The following is a 21,265-nucleotide window of genomic DNA, read 5'->3' as shown; positions in this document are numbered from 1 at the left end:
ATTTTTAAAAGATTAATTAAATTCTTGAAGAAAATAGAGTTTTAAAAATGTTGGGTAATTGGGGTTGGGGGGAGAGGAGGGGAGAGGGAAGGGGAGCACGAGAAACATGGGGATTTGGGATAAGGGGGAGGGAGGGTAAGAAAAGTAGCATTAAAAATTTTCAAAAAACTATTTTTTACTCTTTAAACAAACACTAGAAAAAAAATTTCGAAAAAAGTTTGTCGCTCACAAACCAAACAAGGAAAAATAAATGATAACCACTTATTTTCTAGGACATGAAGACTAATAGTGTACCACTTTATTAAAGAATGTGGACTATTAGTGCTCCGTGTGAAAGAATTAGGACTAGTACGAGTTAAAGTCCAAAGATAGTGGACTATTTTGGTTCTTTTCTCTAAACTTCTATATTGCAATAGTGCACTTTGCAAGTTAGCTCACTCCAACAAGTAACAGAGTCAGTCTTCAACTTTCCTCGCTCAAATAAACACCGACAAATTCCCAATTTATCTAACTACTCTCAACTTTCGCGCTGGGAAAACTGAAAACCGGAAAAGCACATTGCCGATGTCGATCTGCAGCTCATCATCGTCATCCTCTAGCTCCACAAAATCATGGATCCTTCACAGTTTAGCTGTGGGAGCTGCAGTAGCCGTAGCTCTCGGCGCTCGCGCTTACCTCGCCCGATCCAGCAAGTTTCGAAGCCGGGTCATAGGAATTATACCCGCCCGTTTTGCTTCTACTCGATTTCAAGGAAAACCCCTCGTTCAAATTCTCGGCAAGCCCATGATCCAGGTACTCCTATTGCTCCCCATGCTTTTGTTTCCTTACTTGGGAGCTCAACTAGAATGTAAATCGTGTGATCATATTCATAATTAACTTCAGCTCGAGTTATTTATTTAAAAAAAAAAATATTTTCATATTTATACTAAGTCCGAATGCATAAACTATGATCTAAAGAAACTTTTGAACCACCCCCTTTACCGGTGCACTCAAATTTTTCTTCATGTCAACGGGATTCAACAACTTACATGTAATAATAATAAAAATTCATTTTTACCCTATTTGTACGGTGTAGTTTTCCGACAAAGGGGATTCAGTTGAACCCTGTTTACTCTACTTAGTTCCACCTTTGATTGGAGTGGTGAAATGGAGAGTAAAATGAGGCACATATGCAAAATGAGAGATTTGTTCCAATTACGTAGAATGAGATACTTCAACAAGGAAGTAGTGCCCGACCTTTACCTTGTTCTGATTTTAAGGCTCTAGGTCCAGGAGAGGTCAAATCCTTTTGATAAGAGCTTCTCATAATATTTTTAGTTCTTGTGCCCGTCCTGGTTGCAATTCGAGAATTTTAGTACTTTCTGATTCTACAGTGGCATAGCAATAGGGTACCATTAATTGCCACTTATCCACTATCAATGTATCAAAGATAAAACTGAAGCAGTGATTTGTCAAATTGAGAAAAGAATACTGTGCAAACTACTAATGCCAAAGGAAACATAGAATACGAATAAATGTTACAATCGAAACATCAGTTTTCACCTGAATACCTGAAGTGATGTCGGTACTGAGTAATTATAAGTTTGCTTTGAATAATTAAAACTAAGGGATCTGATATTGTCAGGTATGAAGTTTCTAGATCCATTTATTGCTCTTGCAAGGTGCTTTCCTTATGGCAATATTAAGATCCCAAATATCTGCTTCAAACTTTTCAGGAAGTTGCAAATTTTGGGAACTTATATGCCATATGCAAGCGATTTCTCTCTTTTTTCCATGTACCCTTGGGTGAAGCTTTGATTCAGCAGTGTAATTATCACCATTTTTTTCTAAAAGAAACTGACACCTTCCACCATATGCAAAATCTTATTCGCAGAGAACATGGGAAAGGGCAAAGCTTGCTGAGACATTGGATCAAGTTGGTATGTATCCATTTGACCTGGCTTGACTGCCTTTATAACCAAGCCTACTTTTCCCTCCCACATCCACCACGGCCCCTGCTCCCCTAAAAAGGAAAAAAAAAGATTGCGGTGGGTGCAGTTTTGGAAGAGGGTTATTGCATGTGCTTATTTGGTTTGTTGTTTGACAGTTGTGGCAACAGATGATGAAAAGATAGCTGAGTGCTGTCGGAGTTTCGGTGCTGAAGTGATAATGACTGCTGAATCATGTAGAAATGGTAAACAAAATACCATTTATTTTCTACATACTTATTTTGCAACTTCTGGAAATTTCTGTTTTTGAATAGCTGATGCTTGGTTGTTAATTTGTAGGAACTGAGCGTTGTACCGAAGCTCTTGAAAAGCTTGGTAAGAAGTATGACATTGCTGTTAATATACAAGGAGATGAACCTCTTATTGAACCTGAAATAATAGATGGTATTGTCAAAGCCCTGCAGGTAATTTTCCTTTCTTGTTTTTTCCTTAGTGATGATAAGAATTGTTGTTATACTCTGGAATTAGTTTCTTGGAGACTACAGATAGTCGCTTGTTTTTCCCCTGTAAAATGTAAATACACTAGCCAGCTCTCCCCTCTCACTGATTGTTTAATTTATATTCAGTGTCAGTCAAGCGTTCAATACATTTAACCTATTGCTCCATATTTTGATGCACCGAACTTGAGATCACCTTTCTTTCGGAGTACAACACTCCTTGGGCTGTTAAAAGGTCCGCTTTTTCTGTCTCCTTGCTAATAACTGGAAACATGAGTCAGTATTCATTTTCTTCTCTGATTGTTTCTTACTACAAATTTTAGTGCTACATCTTGTTCGGTCTTTGTATTTACTCCAGTAAAATTTCACTTAATTTTTGGGGCAGGGAAGATCCTTATTCGCTTTCTCATATACTAGCTATTATTTGAAAGATATCTAACTACGTAAAATAGCCATTCCTCTTTATGAAGGAAAAAGAGCTCATTCATATTTTATTTCCTCAATCTCCATGTTCAACCAAAATAGATATACCATTCTGGCACACCCAAGTAGTTCTTAGGTGAATATACTATTATGTTGACTTGGAACACCAAAATATATAGCAGGGTTTGTATTAGTTGAACGTGAAGCTACATATTTTTGGGCTCTTATCAGCTATTCTGTCCATCATGTATTATGTGAGTTAGTATGAGTATGGAGATTTAGGAAGGGATGTGTTAAACGGGCCACTAAGTCCAAGTTTTAATGAGGTATGTGTGGAGTTTTTGAGATTGACTGAGGAAAATTGTAATTTCTGAGTACGACATCAAATTTAGGACAATATAGTCCAAAGTAAAGATATTTTCTAGTTAGTATAATTTCTTTGGGTTGGCATTCTTTACCATTTATGTAGAAATGACAATTCTCTAGGGACTGTTCAATTAGGATGTAGATCTGTAAAAGGAACTGGGAAGTAGGGAGCAGCATGGACGTTTAACCCCGAGATGTAAATCCGAATTGGCTAAAGAACTTAGACAATAACGAGCATAAACTCTTAGTCACCAAAAAGTTGCCTCTTTGCCGGTTTGTGGCTGTTTCCCATAGATATATTTTTAATTAGCATATTATCTATGATGGGTCCATCCCATGTGTAAGGAAGACATTTTCCTTTTGGCTTTGAATTGTCAAGCCAACTAAAGGAATAGTAAGGAAGATTTTATGGCAAATATTTCTTTGGTTTCACATTGAATATTTGACTCTTGCCAAACTCATGATATCATTGATGACGTCAATGAAGCAATCCTAAACACTATAAATAGGTGTCTTGCTCTCATTGTAATACACACCAACAAAGAGAGAAAGAAAGAGTGAGGTTTCACAGACAAGGTATAAGAAAATAGTCTGTGAGAAAAATAGAGAGTGAGCGATATTGTAGTAAGGTGAGAATATCAAAAGAGAGTTATTTATTTTGAGTGTTGTAGTGGTCTTTGGAGTATTTTACTCGAACCTACAAAGTGTAAAATTCCTTGCTATAGTGATATCAGTTGCTTCTCTTAGGGCCGTGGTTTTTCCCTTATTCAAAAGGATTTTTCACGTAAAAATTTTGGTGTCGTTGTCACTCTTTTATTCTTGTTAATTACCGTATCTCGGTGTTACGTTATTATTCCGCTTTTATTACTGTGAATAATATTTCTGTAGGGGGTTTATTCCCAACAACTGGTATCAGAGCATAAGTTCTGCTCGTTCACAAGAATACTATTCACTGTCGGTAGTACTATACTCGGTGAAAAACAAAAATGTCCGGAGTAAAGTACGAGATAGCAAAATTTAACGGAGATAGCAGTTTCTCAACATGGCAAAGAAGGATGAGAGATCTGCTCATCCAACATAGATTACACAAGGTACTAGATGTTGATGCTAAAATGCCTGATACCATGAAAGGTGAGGATTGGGCTGATTTGGATGAAAGGGCTGCTAGTGCAATCAAGTTGCATTTATCAGATGATGTGGTAAATAACATCATTGATGAATACACTGCACATGGCATTTGGGCAAGGTTGGAAAGCCTATACATATCCAAAATGCTAACAAATAAATTGTACCTGAAGAAGCAACTATACGCCCTACACATGGGTGAAGGTACGAATTTTTTGTCACATTTAAATGTGTTTAACGGACTAATCACACAGCTCGCCAATCTCGGAGTGAAAATCGAGGAAAAAGATAAAGCCATCTTGTTGTTGAACTCGTTGCCATCTTCGTACGATAATCTGACAACAATCACCCTGCACGATAAGACTACCATTGAGTTGAAAGATGTCACATCGGCTCTTTTACTCAATGAGAAGATGAGAAAGAAGCCTGAAAATCAAGGACATGCTCTCATCACAGAAGATAGAGGCAGGAATTATCAAAGGAGTTCGAGCAACTATGGTAGATCCGGAGCTCGTGGGAAATCTAAGAACTGATCCAAATCAAGAGCTAGAAATTGCTACAATTGTGATCAACCAGGTCACTTCAAAAGAGATTGCCCAAATCCAAGAAAGGGCAAAGGTGAAACTAGTGGCCAGAAGAATGACGACAACACAGCCGCCATGGTGCAAAACAATAATAATGTTGTCTTTTGTATAAATGAGGAAGAGGAATGCATGCACTTATCAGGTCCAGAGTCGGAATGGGTGATTGATACAACATCTTACCATGCCACACCGGTAAGAGATCTTTTTTGCAGATATGTAGCAGGTGATTTCGGCCTTGTGAGAATGGGTAACACAAGTTACCCAAAGATTGCGGGGATTGGTGACATTTGTATCAAGACAAATGTCGGATGCATATTGGTTCTGAAGGACGTGCGACATGTACCTGATTTGCGGATGAACTTGATCTCTGGAATTGCTTTAGACCGAGATGGATACGAGAACTATTTTGCAAATAAAAAATGGAGACTCACCAAGGGATCATTGGTGATTGTAAAGGGAGTTGCTCGTGGCACATTGTACAGGACAAATGCAGAAATATGCCAAGGTGAATTGAACGCGTTCTGCATATTTGTGGCACAAAAGGATGGGTCATATGAGCGAGAAGGGATTGCAGATTCTTGCCAAGAAATCACTCATTTCTTATGCCAAAGGTACAACGGTAAAACCCTGTAACTACTGTTTATTTGGTAAGCAGCATAGAGTCTCATTTCAGACATCGTCTGAAAGAAAATTGAATATACTTGATTTGGTATATTCTGATGTTTGTAGTCCAATGGAAATTGAATCGATGGGCGGTAACAAATATTTTGTTACTTTTATTGATGATGCTTCACGAAAATTATAGGTTTATATTTTGAAAACCAAAGATCAGGTGTTTCAAGTTTTCCAGAAGTTTCATGCTATGGTGGAAAGGGAGACAAGCCAAAAGCTAAAGCGTCTCCAAAGTGACAATGGAGGTGAGTACACTTCAAGGGAATTTGAAGAGTACTGTTCGAACCATGGGATCAGACATGAAAAGACAGATCCTGGAACCCCACAACACAATGGCGTAGCCGAAAAGATGAACCGCACCATTGTGGAGAAGGTGAGAAGCATGCTCAGAATGGCTAAACTGCCTAAGTTATTCTGGGGTGAAGCAGTTCAAACAGCATGTTACCTGATCAATATGAGTCCATCAGTTCCGTTGGCGTTTGACATCCCAGAGAGAGTTTGGACCAACAAGGAGGTGTCCTACTCGCATGTGAAGGTGTTCAGTTGCAAAGCTTTTGCACATGTACCAAAGGAGTAGAGAACAAAACTGGATGATAAATTTGTTCCTTGCATATTCATTGGATATGGAGATGAATAAAATTCGGATACAGATTGTGGGATCCCGTAAAGAAGAAGGTCATCAGAAGCAGAGATGTAGTCTTCCGAGAAAATGAAGTTGGAACTGCTGATGATATGTCAGAGAAGGCCAAGAATGGTATTATTCCTAACCTTGTTACTATTCCTTTACTTCTAACAGGGGGAGCAACCTGGTGAGGTTATTGAGCAGGGGGAACAACTTGATGATGATGTCGATCAAGTGAATCACCCCACTCTGGGAGAAGAACAACCTCAACCTCTGAAGAGATCAGAAAGGCCAAGGGTAGAGTCATGCAGGTACCCTTCCACGGAGTATGTCCTCATCAGTGATGAGGGGGAGCCAAAAAGTCTTAAAAAGGTGATGTCCCATCCAGAAAAGAACCAGTGGATGAAAGCCATGCAAGAGGACATGGAATCTTTGCAGAAAAATGGCACGTTCAAGCTGGTTGAACTTCCAAAGGGTAAAAGACCACTCAAATGTAAGTGGGTCTTTAAACTCAAGAAAGATGGAAATGGCAAGCTGGTCAGATACAAAGCTCGATTGGTGATAAAAGGCTTCGAGCAGAACAAAGGTGTTGATTTTGACGAAATTTTCTCACCTGTTGTCAAAATGACTTCTATTCGAACAATCTTGAGCTTAGCAGCTAGCCTAGATTTTGAAGTGGAGCAGTTGGACGTGAAGAAATGCATTTCTTCACGGAGATTTGGAAGAGGAGATCTATATGGAGCAGCCAGAAGGATTTGAAGTAGCTGAAAGGAAATACATGGTGTGCAAACTGAATAAGAGTCTTTATGGGTTGAAGCAGGCACCAAGGCAGTGGTACAAGAAGTTTGACTCATTCATGAAAAGTCAAACTTACACAAAGACATATTCTGATCCATGCGTATACTTCAAAAGATTTTCTGAAAATAACTTTATTATATTGTTGTTGTATGTGGATGACATGTTAATTGTAGGAAAAGACAAGGGGCTCATCGCAAAGTTGAAGGGAGATTTGTCCAAGTCATTTGATACGAAGGACTTGGGCCCAGCACAACAAATTTTGGGTATGGAGATAGTTCGAGAGCGAACAAGCAGAAAGTTGTGTCTGTCTCTGGAAAAGTACATTGAACGTGTAATGGAACGCTTCAATATGAAGAATACTAAGCCAGTAAGCACACCTCTTGCTAGTCATCTAAAGTTGAGCAAGAAGATGTGTCCTACAAGTGTGGAGGAGAAAGGGAACATGGCTAAAGTTCCTTATTCTTCAGCAGTCGGAAGCTTGATGTATGCAATGGTATGCACCAGACCTGATATTGCTCATGCAGTTGGTGTTGTTAGCAGATTCCTTGAAAATCCTGGAAAGAAACATTGGGAAGCAGTCAAGTGGATACTCAGGTACCTGAGAGGTACCACAGGAGATTGTTTGTGCTTTGGAGGATCTGATCCAATCTTGAAGGGCTATACAGATGCTGATATGGCAGGTGACATTGATAATAGAAAATCCACTACTGGATATTTGTTTACATTTTCAGGGGGAGCTATATCATGGCAGTCAAGGTTGCAGAAGTGTGTCGCACTCTCTACAACTGAAGCGGAGTATATTGCCGCTACTGAAGCTGGCAAGGAGATGATATGGTTGAAACGGTTCCTTCAAGAGCTTGGCTTGCATCAGAAGAAGTATGTCGTCTATTGTGACAGTCAAAGTGCAATAGACCTTAGCAAGAACTCCATGTACCATGCAAGGACCAAACACATCGACTTGAGATATCACTGGATTCGAGAAATGGTAGAGAATGAATCTCTAAAAGTCTTGAAGATTTCTACAAGTGAGAATCCCGCAGATATGCTGACCAAGGTGGTACCAAGAGACAAGTTCGAATTGTGCAAAGAACTTGTCGGCATGAACTCTATATGAAAAACTTGAGTTACCTCCTTCAGGTGCATGGGACTGGAGGGGAGATTTGATGGGTTCATCCCATGTGTAAGGAAGACATCTTCCTTTTAGCTTTGAATTGTCAAGCCAGCTAAAGGAATAGTAAGGAAGATTTTATGGCAAATATTTCTTTGGTTTCACATTGAATATTTGACTCTTGCCAAACTCATGATATCATTGATGACATTAATGAAGCAATCCTAAACACTATAAATAGGTGTCTTGCTCTCATTGTAATACACACCAACAAAGAGAGAAAGAAAGAGTGAGGTTTCACAGACAAGGTATAAAAAAATAGTCTGTGAGAAAAATAGAGAATGAGCGATATTGTAGTAAGGTGAGAATATCAAAAGAGGGTTATTTCTTTTGAGTATTGTAGTGGTCTTTGGAGTATTTTACTCGGACCTACAAAGTGTAAAATTCCTTGCTATATTGATATCAGTTGCTCCTCTCAGGGCCGTGGTTTTTCCCTTATTCAAAAGGATTTTCCACGTAAAAATTTTGGTGTCGTTGTCACTCTTTTATTCTTGTTAATTACCGTATCTTGGTGCTACGTTATTATTCCGCTTTTATTATTGTGAATATTATTTTTGTAGGGAGTTTATTCCCAACAATCTAGGTATTATAGGGTATCATCTTTTACAGTTAGCTATGAATATTAGGGAGCTAATTGGCCATGAAATTGGATATCATATCCAGGGGCGAAGCTACGTTCCTCCAAGGGTGGTCAACTGACCACCCTTCGCCGGAAAATTATACTCCGTATAAGTTAAAATATTACTTGTTATTGATTAAAAATAGACTTTGAACACCCTTACATAGCCCACTGGCAAAGGTTTGAACACCCTTGTTGAATTTCCTGGCTTCGCCACTGCCAAAGATATGCTTTTGACATTGATCCTGTCCTACCAGAATTCTCTAACTGAATCTCCTCCCTCCACAACTTTGTATTTTTTGCCTTAAAATGACTAATAGCATTACTCTATGATTCGTGCAGGCTGCACCAGATGCAGTCTTTAGCACTGCTGTGACGTCCTTGAAGCCTGAGGATGCATATGATCCAAATCGTGTAAAATGTGTGGTTGACAATCTTGGTTATGCAATATATTTTTCGCGAGGGCTTATCCCTTATAACAAGTTAGTCCCTTTTTCTCTTAAAAAGCCTGTTGCAATGGCTGGTTATATCTTCCGTTATAGAACCTAATCAGCTTTTCCATACATTCAGGTCAGGCAAGGTTAATCCTCAGTTTCCTTACTTGCTGCACCTCGGGATCCAGGTATCTAGTAGTACAATTTTAGTTCACCTATCAGCTAGCTTTTCCACGTAACTTTATTTGATCGAATGATACAGTGTCTCTTATTTCATTCTAGAGCTATGATACAAAGTTCCTGAAGATATATCCAGAACTGACACCAACACCATTGCAACTAGAAGAAGATCTTGAACAGCTGAAGGTCCTTGAGAATGGATACAAAATGAAGGTAACATTCTCTCCTCAGTTTGCACATCCCTATGTTGAGTATCTGTTTAAATGACTGGGGAAATATATTTCTAGATGAATCTATAGTTAACCAAACAAAACAAAGGAAGAAAGATTGTTAGAAAGGTTAATAAGAATTTCAAATATGCGGCAAATGTTGCAGCCTTTTGTCTACTAATTTATTCTGTACATTCTGTCGGTTTGCTTTTCCTCTTGTGATTCTTCTTTGTCAGAAAGTTGTTATGTAACTGCAATACTGCATGGATCTTTTTTTCTTCTTTCTGCAGGTCATAAAAGTTGACCATGAGACTCATGGCGTTGACACCCCGGAAGATGTAGAGAAGATAGAGCGGTTCATGCGTGAGAGAAACTTGGCTTAGAGCAAAGAGAGTTATTTTTTGATAACTTATGCGACTCCTAGAGCTATAAAGGTGGAGTTCTTTGGTTTCCATTTGCACTTTGAATTAACACGTCATTTGTCTTTCAGAGTTATTTTTGTGAAGAAAAAGAAATAGGAACTTACTGTATCAACAACAACAACATACCCAATGTAATCCCACAAGTGCAATCTAGGGAGGGTAGAGGGTAGAGGGTATGCAGCCTTACCTTGTGAAGGTAGAGAGGCTGTATGTATCAATCCTGCAAATAGTTCATATTTAGTTTTCTATGATGTGTATGTTTCACTTAGGTATTCATTGCTGTGGTAAGGTTGTGTATTCTTATTCTTTAATTGGTTGAAGTCTAGATTTTGTCGACAAGCCCTCTCTGTCTATGACCATAGTTGAGGTCGAGGGCTGTTCCTGAATGCTATTTAGAGATAAAACTTGTCGGGATTGTTTATTGTTGTATCTTCCATGAGTTTGAACAATATTTTCTGCTTTGTTTAGTCATTGGAAATATTTGAATGCATTTGAGCTTATTTTTGCGTTGTGTGCTGTAATATTATGCAAATAAAAGTGATATAAGGCAGGCAACTTTTTGGTATACTAGTTTTTCTGTTGACTCTAAAATAAATCTCCAAAATAAGACCGTTTGTAATGGCTTGTCCCTGCCTTTGAACGAACTGAAAACCATTTAGCTGGCAGCAGTATATTCCAAACGCAAATGTAGCCAAGAGATTATATATTTTGAGAAAATATGTTACTCCCTCTATCTCAATTTATGTAATATTTTTTTATTTTTCGAGATTCAAACTTCTTAATTTTGACTATATATTTGAATATTTTAAAACTTTTTCAAATAAATTTTTTATATTTGAAAACTATATAAAAAAGTATTATAAGTCATAATATTTAATAATTTAAAATATTCAAAAGACATGAAAAACTTATGACAAAGAATAATTCGTGTGAGAGTGAAATGCATTTTCAAGTATGCATTATTTGACATCAATTGAGAGTTAAGACAAGTGTGAATAAGTAATAACCGAATAAGATCACATGCCTGTTAAAGATTTATGCCTATAATAATTTTGGTAATATGGCAAGCAAGAACAGAAAGATAATTTCATTGAAGATATTTTCTCGAAAAATATTCTACCCCCCGAAAATATAATTTTTGGAAGTATATATAAAAAATCACGTGCGAATCACGTGGAGTTCTGATCCTCATCCCATTTATCTAACGAACGCATATTCGTATCATGTGAAATCTCACGAAAAACAAAACAAACTCCACTGAACCACAGACCTCACTCTCATTCACTCTTTCTCTCTTACACATCGCCGTTATTCACTCTTTCTCTCTCTACTATTTCAATGGCTGGTGTGTTGGAAACCATCGCAGTTCCACGCGCCTCCGCTTTGTCTTCGGCGCGTTTGGCTCCTATTGCAGATTCCAATTCATTCTCCGGTCGTCGTTCCTCCGTTAATTTTTCTCAATTCAGAGGTCTTAAGGTCCAACAGAGTCGGTCTCCAGTTTCACTCAGCTCAACTTCAAATTCTGTTCGCCGTGGTGGACGAATCGTCTGTGAAGCTCAGGAAACTGCTGTTCAAGGTGTTTCTCTCTTTCTTCTCGTCAATTTCACTAATTAATGACGGATAATTGTTTCTAATTGTGATTCTCCAGGCCTAGAACAACTTTTTTGGCAGCTCAATAAAATTGGTGCCCTAAAGCCCAACCTTAATAAGATGCATTAAATATGTTCAATAAAATTTGTACATATTGCTATTGTTTGAACTTTTAGTGGAAGTTTTATTCGGGTCATTTTGCACACATCTCGACCATTCACCTGCTGTTCAAGTAACTATACATACCGAGGCTTGAGTATTGTTTTAAGAAATATTCAAAGTTAAAAATAATGCTACCTGGAATGAAATTTTAGATCTTTTTCTAAGTAATAATTTTATAAATTATGTATAACATATTTTGGGGTCTTCAAATATTGATGCCCAAAGCAAATTGCTTTAGTCGCCTTACCCTATAGCCAGCACGGGTTATACTCTCTCCTTCTTTATGTGGTGGTTTTAGACTAGGCACTAAGTTTAATATGAAAAAAAAAAGACTTTTGAAAGTTGTGGTCTAAAACGATTTGTAGACATTTGAATGACTATAAATCATTTCATTAATGGTAAAATGAAAATTTTAAAGTTAAATTATTTTCAAAGATAAAAAATGTCATTTTGTCTGGGACAAAAGATGAGGGCGTGCCACATAAATTAGGACAAATGAGTATTTTTTCATGTAAAAATATGTTGTACTTTGAGAAATCATTTTCTCCGTGATATTTCAGTTTTTGATTGGGTATAGAACTGGATGAGCTATGATAATTACGATGTAGAAGATAGAGGTATGATGATAGTGATTTGGTGATATTTTTTGCATATTCGATGTTGACAATTGAAGTAAATGATATGGAGCAAGAGTTGGAACATATGTAATGGAAAATGACTCAACTTAGAAAGCAATTTTTACCTTTTGGTGGACAATGTTGAGAATTATTTTTAAAAATAAGATAACCAAAGACGGGAAAAATGATTTTATCAAGAAAAAACACTTTATGAGAAGCTATACTTTGAGGTGGAAGATAACGCATGACGATAGTGATTTGATGATATTTTTTGAGTATTGAATGTTGACAGTTGAAGTGATAATAAAGTTATAATAATATACAACAATAACAACTAGGCCTTAGTCCCAAACAAGTTGAGGTCGGCATCCTCACTGACCACGTGACTCCATTAAAACTCATCTTATGCCAGTATTATGCAAATACAAATAATAAAGTATTAGAAGTTCTGTTGAAGTAAATGATATTATGTGGAAAGGAAAATGACACAACTTAGACGCCATTTTTCCCTTTTGGAGGAAAAATTTCTTTTATAAGACAACCACAGACTAAAGAATGATTCTATCAAAGAAAACGGTTTGTAGGAAGCTATACAAAACACAATCTACATTTAAATATCTGTATAAACCAGTTCCAGACCATTCAAAACTGCATTATTGAAGGGTAAATCTGTCTGTTTAGGAACAGAAGTTGAGGCAAACTAGAAATATTTTTGTTTCCAAAACATTTGTTCAATATTTAAGTGACTTAAGCATCTCGTTCTAACTAAACTGAGAGCTTCCGCTGTATTACTAATCAGATATCGTTGGAATTCTTTACATTTATTTTCTCGAGATAAATTTATTTGGTAATGTGTATCTGAATTAATTTGGCTTTTCTTCTGGTTTACTTGTGCGCTTTCTGGGAGTTGGTTACTTGTTTTTGCTATTTAGTTGAGTCATGACTAGCTTCATACAATAAATGAGCGTGAGCTATTTCTTTTTTGGATATTGAGCTCGTCATTGTCTTGTAATCTCTGATTTGAAGATTGGGCAGATAGCTGTTTCAAACAGTCAAATCTGAATTCAAAAGCCCATTAACTAAGTAAAGTAATAATCTTTGAAAAAGGATAAAAGAGGGAAAACTTAGAAGAAGAAAGATTGGATGTATCTTTCTTTCACAACTTCACCCTACTTATCTGGCTGCCAAGTGTATTCTTTCCAACATCCAGCTCCTTCCCAAACCTTTGGTCATTGAGCCCTTCACCCCACCCCCGGCTTCGAGAACCGTCCTTGCAGCTGCAGCTTTCTTAACTCTGTCTTATTTACATTTCTTTTTGTTGTCTTTCTTTCCCAAGGGGAAATAGGAATGGTACGTTTGGACGCCAACAATTTCATAGCAGCAGCAAAAATAGAAGTACCCAGTCAAGCCTAAGTTGTATGTCAAAGACATCTAAGGGGGGCTCTATGATATTTTGCCTGGAAATTTGCTAACCTTCATTCATTTATACTCATTAGCTTCTGAGGACTCATGATGAGGTATGTTTGGAACAACATAGAAGCTTGTATTGTCTCAAGCTTATGTGTCAACTTTCAAACGCCTATTGAGTAAAAGCATTCATGCAATATGTTATGTGTGCCTTTTCTTTGGCCTTGTGTTCAGACGTCGGAAATGTGTGCTGTTGACTTTGTGGGGGGGCTTTGTTTTTCGGTGAAGTGGGAAGCATTGCTTATGCTTTTGTGCAAATAATACGCGCCATTGCACTAGTATCTAGAATAATCCGTAGTTGAAAAAAATGAGATTGGATGTTGTAAATTTTCTCTTAGGCCTAACTTAATAAGATATTGACATATTCAATGCATCAGCTATCTCCAGTTAAATTTCATATTATTTCTCAGTTTTAGGTTGCTCTAATATTAGCATGATTCATAACATGATTTCTTCCTAAAAGCATTGCTTCTGTCGCACTCCCATCGTTTATCAGTTTTTGTTTTTTTGTCTAACATGGTTCATGGAAAATGCAGTGCCTGCTGTTACCGACAAAACATGGAAATCACTTGTAATTGAGTCCGATTTACCTGTCTTGGTCGAATTTTGGGCTCCCTGGTGTGGTCCATGCCGAATGATTCACCCCGTCATTGGTGAACTATCACAGGAATACGCTGGCAAGTTTAAGTTCTTCCAGCTGAATACAGATGAAAGCCCCTCAACAGCAAGCGAATATGGAATCCGAAGTATTCCGACTGTCATGATTTTCAAGGACGGAGAGAAGAAAGATGCAGTCATTGGCGCAGTTCCCAAAACGACATTGACCACCAGCATAAAGAAGTTCTTGTAAAATGGTGCAATGCAAATATAGATTATGGGAATTTAGCTGTTTCTCTTCTTTATATATTCTCTCTTTGCCTTCAACACAGGTAGAATATTCTGAATAAACCTGAAATGCTTCTGTATAGATTGCGGATATACATTCCTCTCCTCTCACTTTTGCATTACATTAGTAACCGAATGTTACTCGTCAAAAAGAAAATGTTAGTAATTGAATTTCTTTCACGTCTGAAATTCACTTGTATTCTGTGCTACATATTCCTTTAGAAGGATCCTTGTGTTTGTTATTGCAGAACATGGCATCAGGTATGCTTCTAACTAAAAACTTCTACATGTAATTTTTGGGGTCTGTTGTATCTATCAGTGGCCGTGGTTGTTGATATTTCTATTGTTTCTTTTCATCTTTTTTGAGCCGAGGTCTATCCGAAACAACTTCTCTACCTTCCCAGGGTAGGGGTAAGGTCGCGTACATACTACTCTCCCCATACTCCATTTGTCGGATTTCACTGGGTTTGTTATTATTGTTGTTTTATCTAATCATTGCTGAGTTATATGCAAAGGGATGATTAGGATTTAAATTTGATGGGTTTAACCTTGAAGATTTCTAGCTGAACTTATTTTACTTTTGAAATTATGAATTTAAATTTAATATTTGTTTATTTTTAGTAATCATCAAATATATTTAAATTTTTGTCGCAAGTATATTGGTTTTATGCATAGTGCATAAATAGAAACAACAGACTAGAGCACCAAATTCCACTTATGCTATTTTCACCATCTTAATTAACATTACATCTAATTTTCAAACCTATGCTTTTCGAAAAGCGATCTCCTGTTAGGCCGCGAGATCAAAAAGCGACCTACGGTGATGCCAGAGTATAAAAAATAAAATAGAGGAAAAATGATAATGCACAGACGCTTTCAAAATAATAGTTAAAATAAATAATATTTTTTGTATATATACATGTTGCATGTTATATACAAAAATTATATAAATTTTATAAACTTTTTCGACTATCAAACGTAAGTAGTTTCTGGCGTGGGTTAAAAGTGAAAAAAAACCCCTATAATAAAGACTTATTTTTGGTCTTATTTCTGATAGGTGATTTATCAATCTTTTTTCTAATTGTTTTTACATAACTAGGAACTAGATAAAAAAGTAGTACTAAAAATTACATACAACTTCTTACAATAAAAGTATTGTTAGAAAATGGAAAAGTTGTGGTCAAAGAAAAAGATGTTCATTCACCTAATTGTAATAATGTCATGTAAAGTGAGTAAAACAGATGGATAATTAATTCCAATTATAGATTTTGATCAAATATTTAAAAATTTTAATACACCACTTAGGACAAATTACGTGAATATATAATTAAATATTTTATTTCTTTGAAAGATCTTTAAATATGTTTTTATTCCTTTGGACAAAAGTTCTTCATCTTGTATAAGGTTTAATTTGAAGAAGACGTATTAAAGTGTAAGTTTTTCATTCTCCATTGTTCGAAAACAATTGAAAATCTATTTAGATGAAAAAAATCAGCTTTCTTTAATTTTTAATTAGTAAACTATACCTTCTGAAATTTTAAATTTAATTTTTTTCATATGTTATAATAATGATAAAATATTTTTTGGATAATTTTGTATATAATAGTCAAATGATATTTACACGTCAAATGTTACTTCTCTAAAACATTATGTTGATAAAAGTGTGTTCTCCATAAAAAGGATCAGATCTAAGCGCGTGTAGTATAAGGCCACGTGTAACTCCAAGAGAAAAAACCGCCCACACGCGCCTCCCTTTTCACGTGTCAACCCATATTTCTCTCCCTTTTGCGGTTGAGAAAAACATTTTACTGTTTTTAAATACTAACCCCAAATAATTCACACCCCATTCGTTGCTACATTGCTCTCCAATTTCTTCCTTCATAGCTTTAATTTCTCCTCCAAAATCACTTCCGACGACACTTTTTTTAAGACTCGCCGTTGTTAGTCTCCTCCTCCACGCGATTCAATCGCCGTCCACTCTTCCGTTCTCCCACGCGCCGGTACATTATTCGCATTGTATTCTGTTAATGTTCTGTTTGTTTCGTGGTTTCCTTGATTTTATTTTCTGTTAATCTTTTGGTTCATACATAGGCGAAGTCAGAATTTCAACGTTATGGGTTCTAGATATTAGAACGAAAACTTTAAGTGCTAATAACTGGGTTTTAAATTTAATAATTATTCATATTTAATAAATTTTTTAATACAAACGTCGCTGTTTGAGCAAAAGTTAACTTGTTAGGTCGAACCAGTATTGAGGCTTCTAGCTCCGCCCCTGGCTTCATATGTAAGAATAGAGTATAATGCAAATAAAGTCGAAACTTGTATATATAATGTGTAGGATAAATTTGGCAATTAGAAAATTCCTTTCGTTGTATAAGAATGTCTAATTTGGCTTAGGAGATAAATTATTTGTTATTGGAAAGAAACGGATCCAAATAAAGCAAAATGAGTATAGAGGATTTATTGTTGAACTCTTGGCTTCGTGATTTGCGTGGTGATTGATCTCGTTTGATGTGTATTTTCATGCTTGAAATCGTTTATAGGCGTTTTTATTTCAGTGGCCAGGGGATATGGTGTCATCAATTGATTACAGTATTATAAGGGAAATTAATGTAAATTATTTAGAATTTAAATGAAATGGATCTGAATAAAGCTAAATGGATATAAAGGAATGTTAAGTCAACTCTAACTAGTTTGAGATTGAGCTGTAAGTGATTAGTTGAATTTTTTCTGCTTCGTTATTTATGTCGTGATTAATCTCGTCTTAATGTACTTTCAAGCTTGAGATCATTTTTAAGCTTTATTTTCAATGGCCAAGGTTAACGCATGCTTAATTTACTAGAGCAATTGTCAATAATTTTACTGCTTTATAAAATAGGTTGCTTTTCTTTTCATTTGCCGCGAGACAATGTTTCTCACATAAGTTATCCCCCTCCAAGGAATGGACGATGTGGAATTGCAATTTTCCTTCCATTTCGGGATAAATCTTCGTTGAGCTATCTTTTGTTGAAATTAACATTTCTGATGGTAGAAATTTTAGTTAACTTGGCTTTTCTTCACCTTTTCTGCTTCTTTCCCGAGCTTCCTTTGCAGTCAGTTACACTACCTCCACCACCTCAAAATCCCCATCTTCTGATCCTTAAAAGAAAAAAATTTAACCTCAAAAGAATGAAAATATGATCATGAATCCAAATCAAATGCTGCGTAATACTCCCTCCGTTCCAATTTATATGAACCTGTTTGACTGGGCACGAAGTTTAAGAAAAAATGAAGATTTTTGGAATTTATGGTTCTAAACAAGTCAAAAAGGGGTCCGGAGTGTTTGTGTGGTTATAAAAACTTCTCATTAGGGTAGAATTGGAAGTTTAAGCTAAATTGTTTCCAAATTTAAAAAGGGGTCATTCTTTTTTGAACGGACCAAAAAGGAAATAGGTTCACATAATCGGAACGGAGGGAGTAGTTTACAAACTTCTGAAAATTTTGAAGTTCGGTTCTTGACATCCCTTTTTTAATGGGGAAAATGTGTGGTGCATTTAATTTTATTAAAGTCTCATTATTCTATATTTGTTGCCATAGGCTCCTTTTCATTCATGAAGATCTTAATCGTGGCTCCTTGTCATTTGCACTTACTTTTTCGTGCTTCTGTTTTGGCATACATTCAGAAAATTTTGCTTAAAATTCTGATTTGCTGCTATTCTAGGTTGGTGTACTGAGCATACATATTTAGATTATTTGAATTGCCTCTGTGCAGCTTACTGAAATTAATGATTTAAGCTTCCTGTCAGATTGTGGTACTTCAAAAAATGTAACATGCCAGTTTCATTCTTGTAGCATAATAATAAGTCTCCACTCATAAATTTTATGTCCTTGGGCATTGTTGGAAATAGTTAAACGAAAACAGAATTGAGATTCAGGAGTACAGGTAGGAGCTATTATTTAAGTATTGAGTGGGAGAGAGAAATGCACGTACGCTCAAACACATTCCGGAGGAATTTAAAGAAAAAGTGATGAATCCAAGTGGAGCGTAGTCTAATGACTAATCTAGTGATTATCTATTTGAATCTTTTGGGAACAAATGCCAACATCTTTGTGATTATAAATACTAGTAGCTACTAAGAGGTCACGGGTTCGAGCCGTGGAAACAGCCTCTTGCAGGAATGCAGGGTAAGGCTGCGTATAATAGACCCTTGTGGTCCGGCCCTTCCCCGGACCCCGCGCATAACAGGAGCTTAGTACACCATGCTGCCCTTTTTACTAACTTAATTTTGTACTAATCTGGTTCGAAGAGGACAGGCAAAAAGAAATGTAGCTATGCTGGTAAAGATATATGGTTTCTTTATATGGTGCCTTTCCCAGTTATGGAAGTATAGCCCTATATTACATAGACTAAATTATGGCGCATGTATCGATATAGTTGTGTAAGTATCCACTGTATTTGACATTAAATGAGAAACTTCATGTAACATAGACATAGCCGTGGCTCCTGTCGTCATGTATTCTCAAAGTTCAAATGTGTGAAAACCAGCTCTTTATTTTCATGTGATTTCTTAGATGATTTTCGAAGGAATATCGTCAGGTGATTGATATATTTGTGATTTTTTGTCGTTTTAACAGATTCTATGGATCTAGAGCAATCTTTTGGTGAACCTATAATCAGTTTTGGATCTGATGAAGGCGTTTCACTTAAAACGAGGAACTCAGTTCCTGTTCCAACAACAAACAATGGAAGTACAATGGGGTGTTTTGATTGCAACATTTGTCTCGATTCAGCACATGATCCTGTAGTCACCCTCTGCGGTCACCTCTACTGCTGGCCGTGCATTTACAAGTGGCTTCAAGTTGAGAACTCTACAGCTGGATCAGAAGAGACACCTAAATGTCCAGTCTGCAAAGCTCATATCTCAAACTCCTCACTTGTACCTCTCTATGGCCGTGGGACATCATCAAAAGAATACGAATCCAACGAGTCTCAAGTTGATGTGGCCATACCTCGCCGTCCTCCAGCCATTTGGACAACCACACAAGTCAATACATCATCACCAACTTCTCACGTTCATCAACAACTTCATCACACTTCTTTGTATTATCCCCCCGCTTTTGGTGGCTTTTCGGCTATAGCTCCATCTAGCGTTGGAGGCGCTGCGATGACTAGGCTATTCAGCCCTATGGTTGTGATGTTTGGAGAAATGTTCCTTACGAGGATGTTGGGGGGCTCGGATGCAAGTTCGTTTTCATATCCTTATCCAGGCTCTTACCCCATACCGGGAAATGGTAGCTCTAGAATGAGAAGGCAAGAAATGCAGGTGGACAAGTCTCTTAACAGAGTATCCATCTTTCTCTTCTGTTGCTTCATCTTGTGCCTTCTCCTATTCTAATTATTATTATTATGTTCTTCATCACTGTACAAATGTACAAAGGTGACTGTGCTTATCAGCAGTCGGGAATGTAGTTGATAGTAAAAAATATAAACAGACTTATAGTGATTAAACAGAATAGACTCTATACCTTGCAATTTGCAAAGGTTGCTTTTATCTTTCTATGGCCTATCCACACAGTTTATATGCTAATTATTGCTCGAACTAGAGTGTGATATGAATATAGATATCTGTGTGAAGTCTTTGAAATATATGAGAAAATTAGTAAAAATTGTGTTGGATACTTATACATACCCGATACAACAACGCATTCATTATTACGAAGATTCATTATAAATGACTAGACACTAGTTTTATGTTGCTCATCAAGATATCGCAAAATCTCATTGTTTATTCGGATTTAGAACCAACAATGCCAGCTGACATAGTCTGGAATCAGCCACTGATGCTTGTATCATGCTAGGCTGCTTACATTACACCCTCTAGGGGTGCGGCCCTTCCCTAATTCTTGCGTAAATGCGAGATGCTTCGTGTACTGGACTGCCTTTAAAACATTACACCGTCTAGAGGTGCGACCCTTCCCTGAACCCTGCATAAACGCGAGACGCTTTGTGTAGTGGGCTGCCCTTAATGCAATGCAAGCTGACATAAAGTCCATCTAATATAGGTCACAAATCACATTTTAATAATAGTCCTAAAAGTGACTAGTCATACAACTATGACTTCCATCTCTTATGAGTGGAGGAAGCGTTTTTCTTATTACTATCTTTAAGTAATTTTTAGCACTTGCATATTATTTTGGAAAAATGACATTGTATAGTCGCTGTAAAAATAATAGCCGAAAAAATGTATAAAATTTGTATATATATATATATATACACATACATTCTGTATGTTAGATACATAAATTACAAGTTTTATACACTTTTTCGGCTACCAAATATAAATAATTTCTGGCGCAGGCTAAAAGTAATAATATCCCTATTATTTTCAATTTATTATACTAAAAGTTATAGCAGACCGGATAATCACCGAGAAATGCTCTACAACGGATTTTCGGAAACTGTGCTTTCTTACTTTCTCCTTTGAACTAATTTAAACAATTTCTTACATGTACCTATT

General features: G+C 36.7%; 3 protein-coding genes across 3 annotated transcripts; all 3 read left to right on the top strand.

Annotated features, from left to right (window-relative positions):
* The first annotated feature begins 436 nt into the window (after nucleotides 1–436).
* On the top strand, nucleotides 437–10,476 carry LOC107832512 (3-deoxy-manno-octulosonate cytidylyltransferase, mitochondrial-like). Its single transcript, XM_075227068.1, has 8 exons — nucleotides 437–792; nucleotides 1,874–1,919; nucleotides 2,087–2,173; nucleotides 2,268–2,392; nucleotides 9,145–9,284; nucleotides 9,373–9,424; nucleotides 9,519–9,629; nucleotides 9,916–10,476. Exons 1-8 carry the CDS (start codon nucleotides 565–567, stop codon nucleotides 10,006–10,008), a joined length of 882 nt encoding a protein of 293 aa, XP_075083169.1. The 5' UTR covers nucleotides 437–564; the 3' UTR covers nucleotides 10,009–10,476.
* Nucleotides 10,477–11,254: 778 nt separating this feature from the next.
* On the top strand, nucleotides 11,255–14,957 carry LOC107832514 (uncharacterized). The gene is made up of 2 exons (XM_016660378.2): nucleotides 11,255–11,623; nucleotides 14,420–14,957. Exons 1-2 carry the CDS (start codon nucleotides 11,386–11,388, stop codon nucleotides 14,731–14,733), a joined length of 552 nt encoding a protein of 183 aa, XP_016515864.1. The 5' UTR covers nucleotides 11,255–11,385; the 3' UTR covers nucleotides 14,734–14,957.
* A 1,670-nt stretch (nucleotides 14,958–16,627) lies between these two features.
* On the top strand, nucleotides 16,628–20,414 carry LOC107832513 (E3 ubiquitin-protein ligase RMA3). Its single transcript, XM_016660377.2, has 2 exons — nucleotides 16,628–16,768; nucleotides 19,383–20,414. The coding sequence occupies exon 2, from the start codon at nucleotides 19,388–19,390 to the stop codon at nucleotides 20,141–20,143; it is 756 nt and encodes a 251-aa protein (XP_016515863.1). The 5' UTR covers nucleotides 16,628–16,768; nucleotides 19,383–19,387; the 3' UTR covers nucleotides 20,144–20,414.
* The last annotated feature ends 851 nt before the right edge of the window (nucleotides 20,415–21,265 follow it).

Source organism: Nicotiana tabacum, chromosome 12 (genome assembly GCF_000715075.1).
Source record: "Nicotiana tabacum cultivar K326 chromosome 12, ASM71507v2, whole genome shotgun sequence".
Classification (NCBI taxonomy): Eukaryota; Viridiplantae; Streptophyta; class Magnoliopsida; order Solanales; family Solanaceae; genus Nicotiana; species Nicotiana tabacum.
Note: the sequence above shows the minus strand (reverse complement) of the source record. Positions and strands in the feature narration are given on the sequence as shown.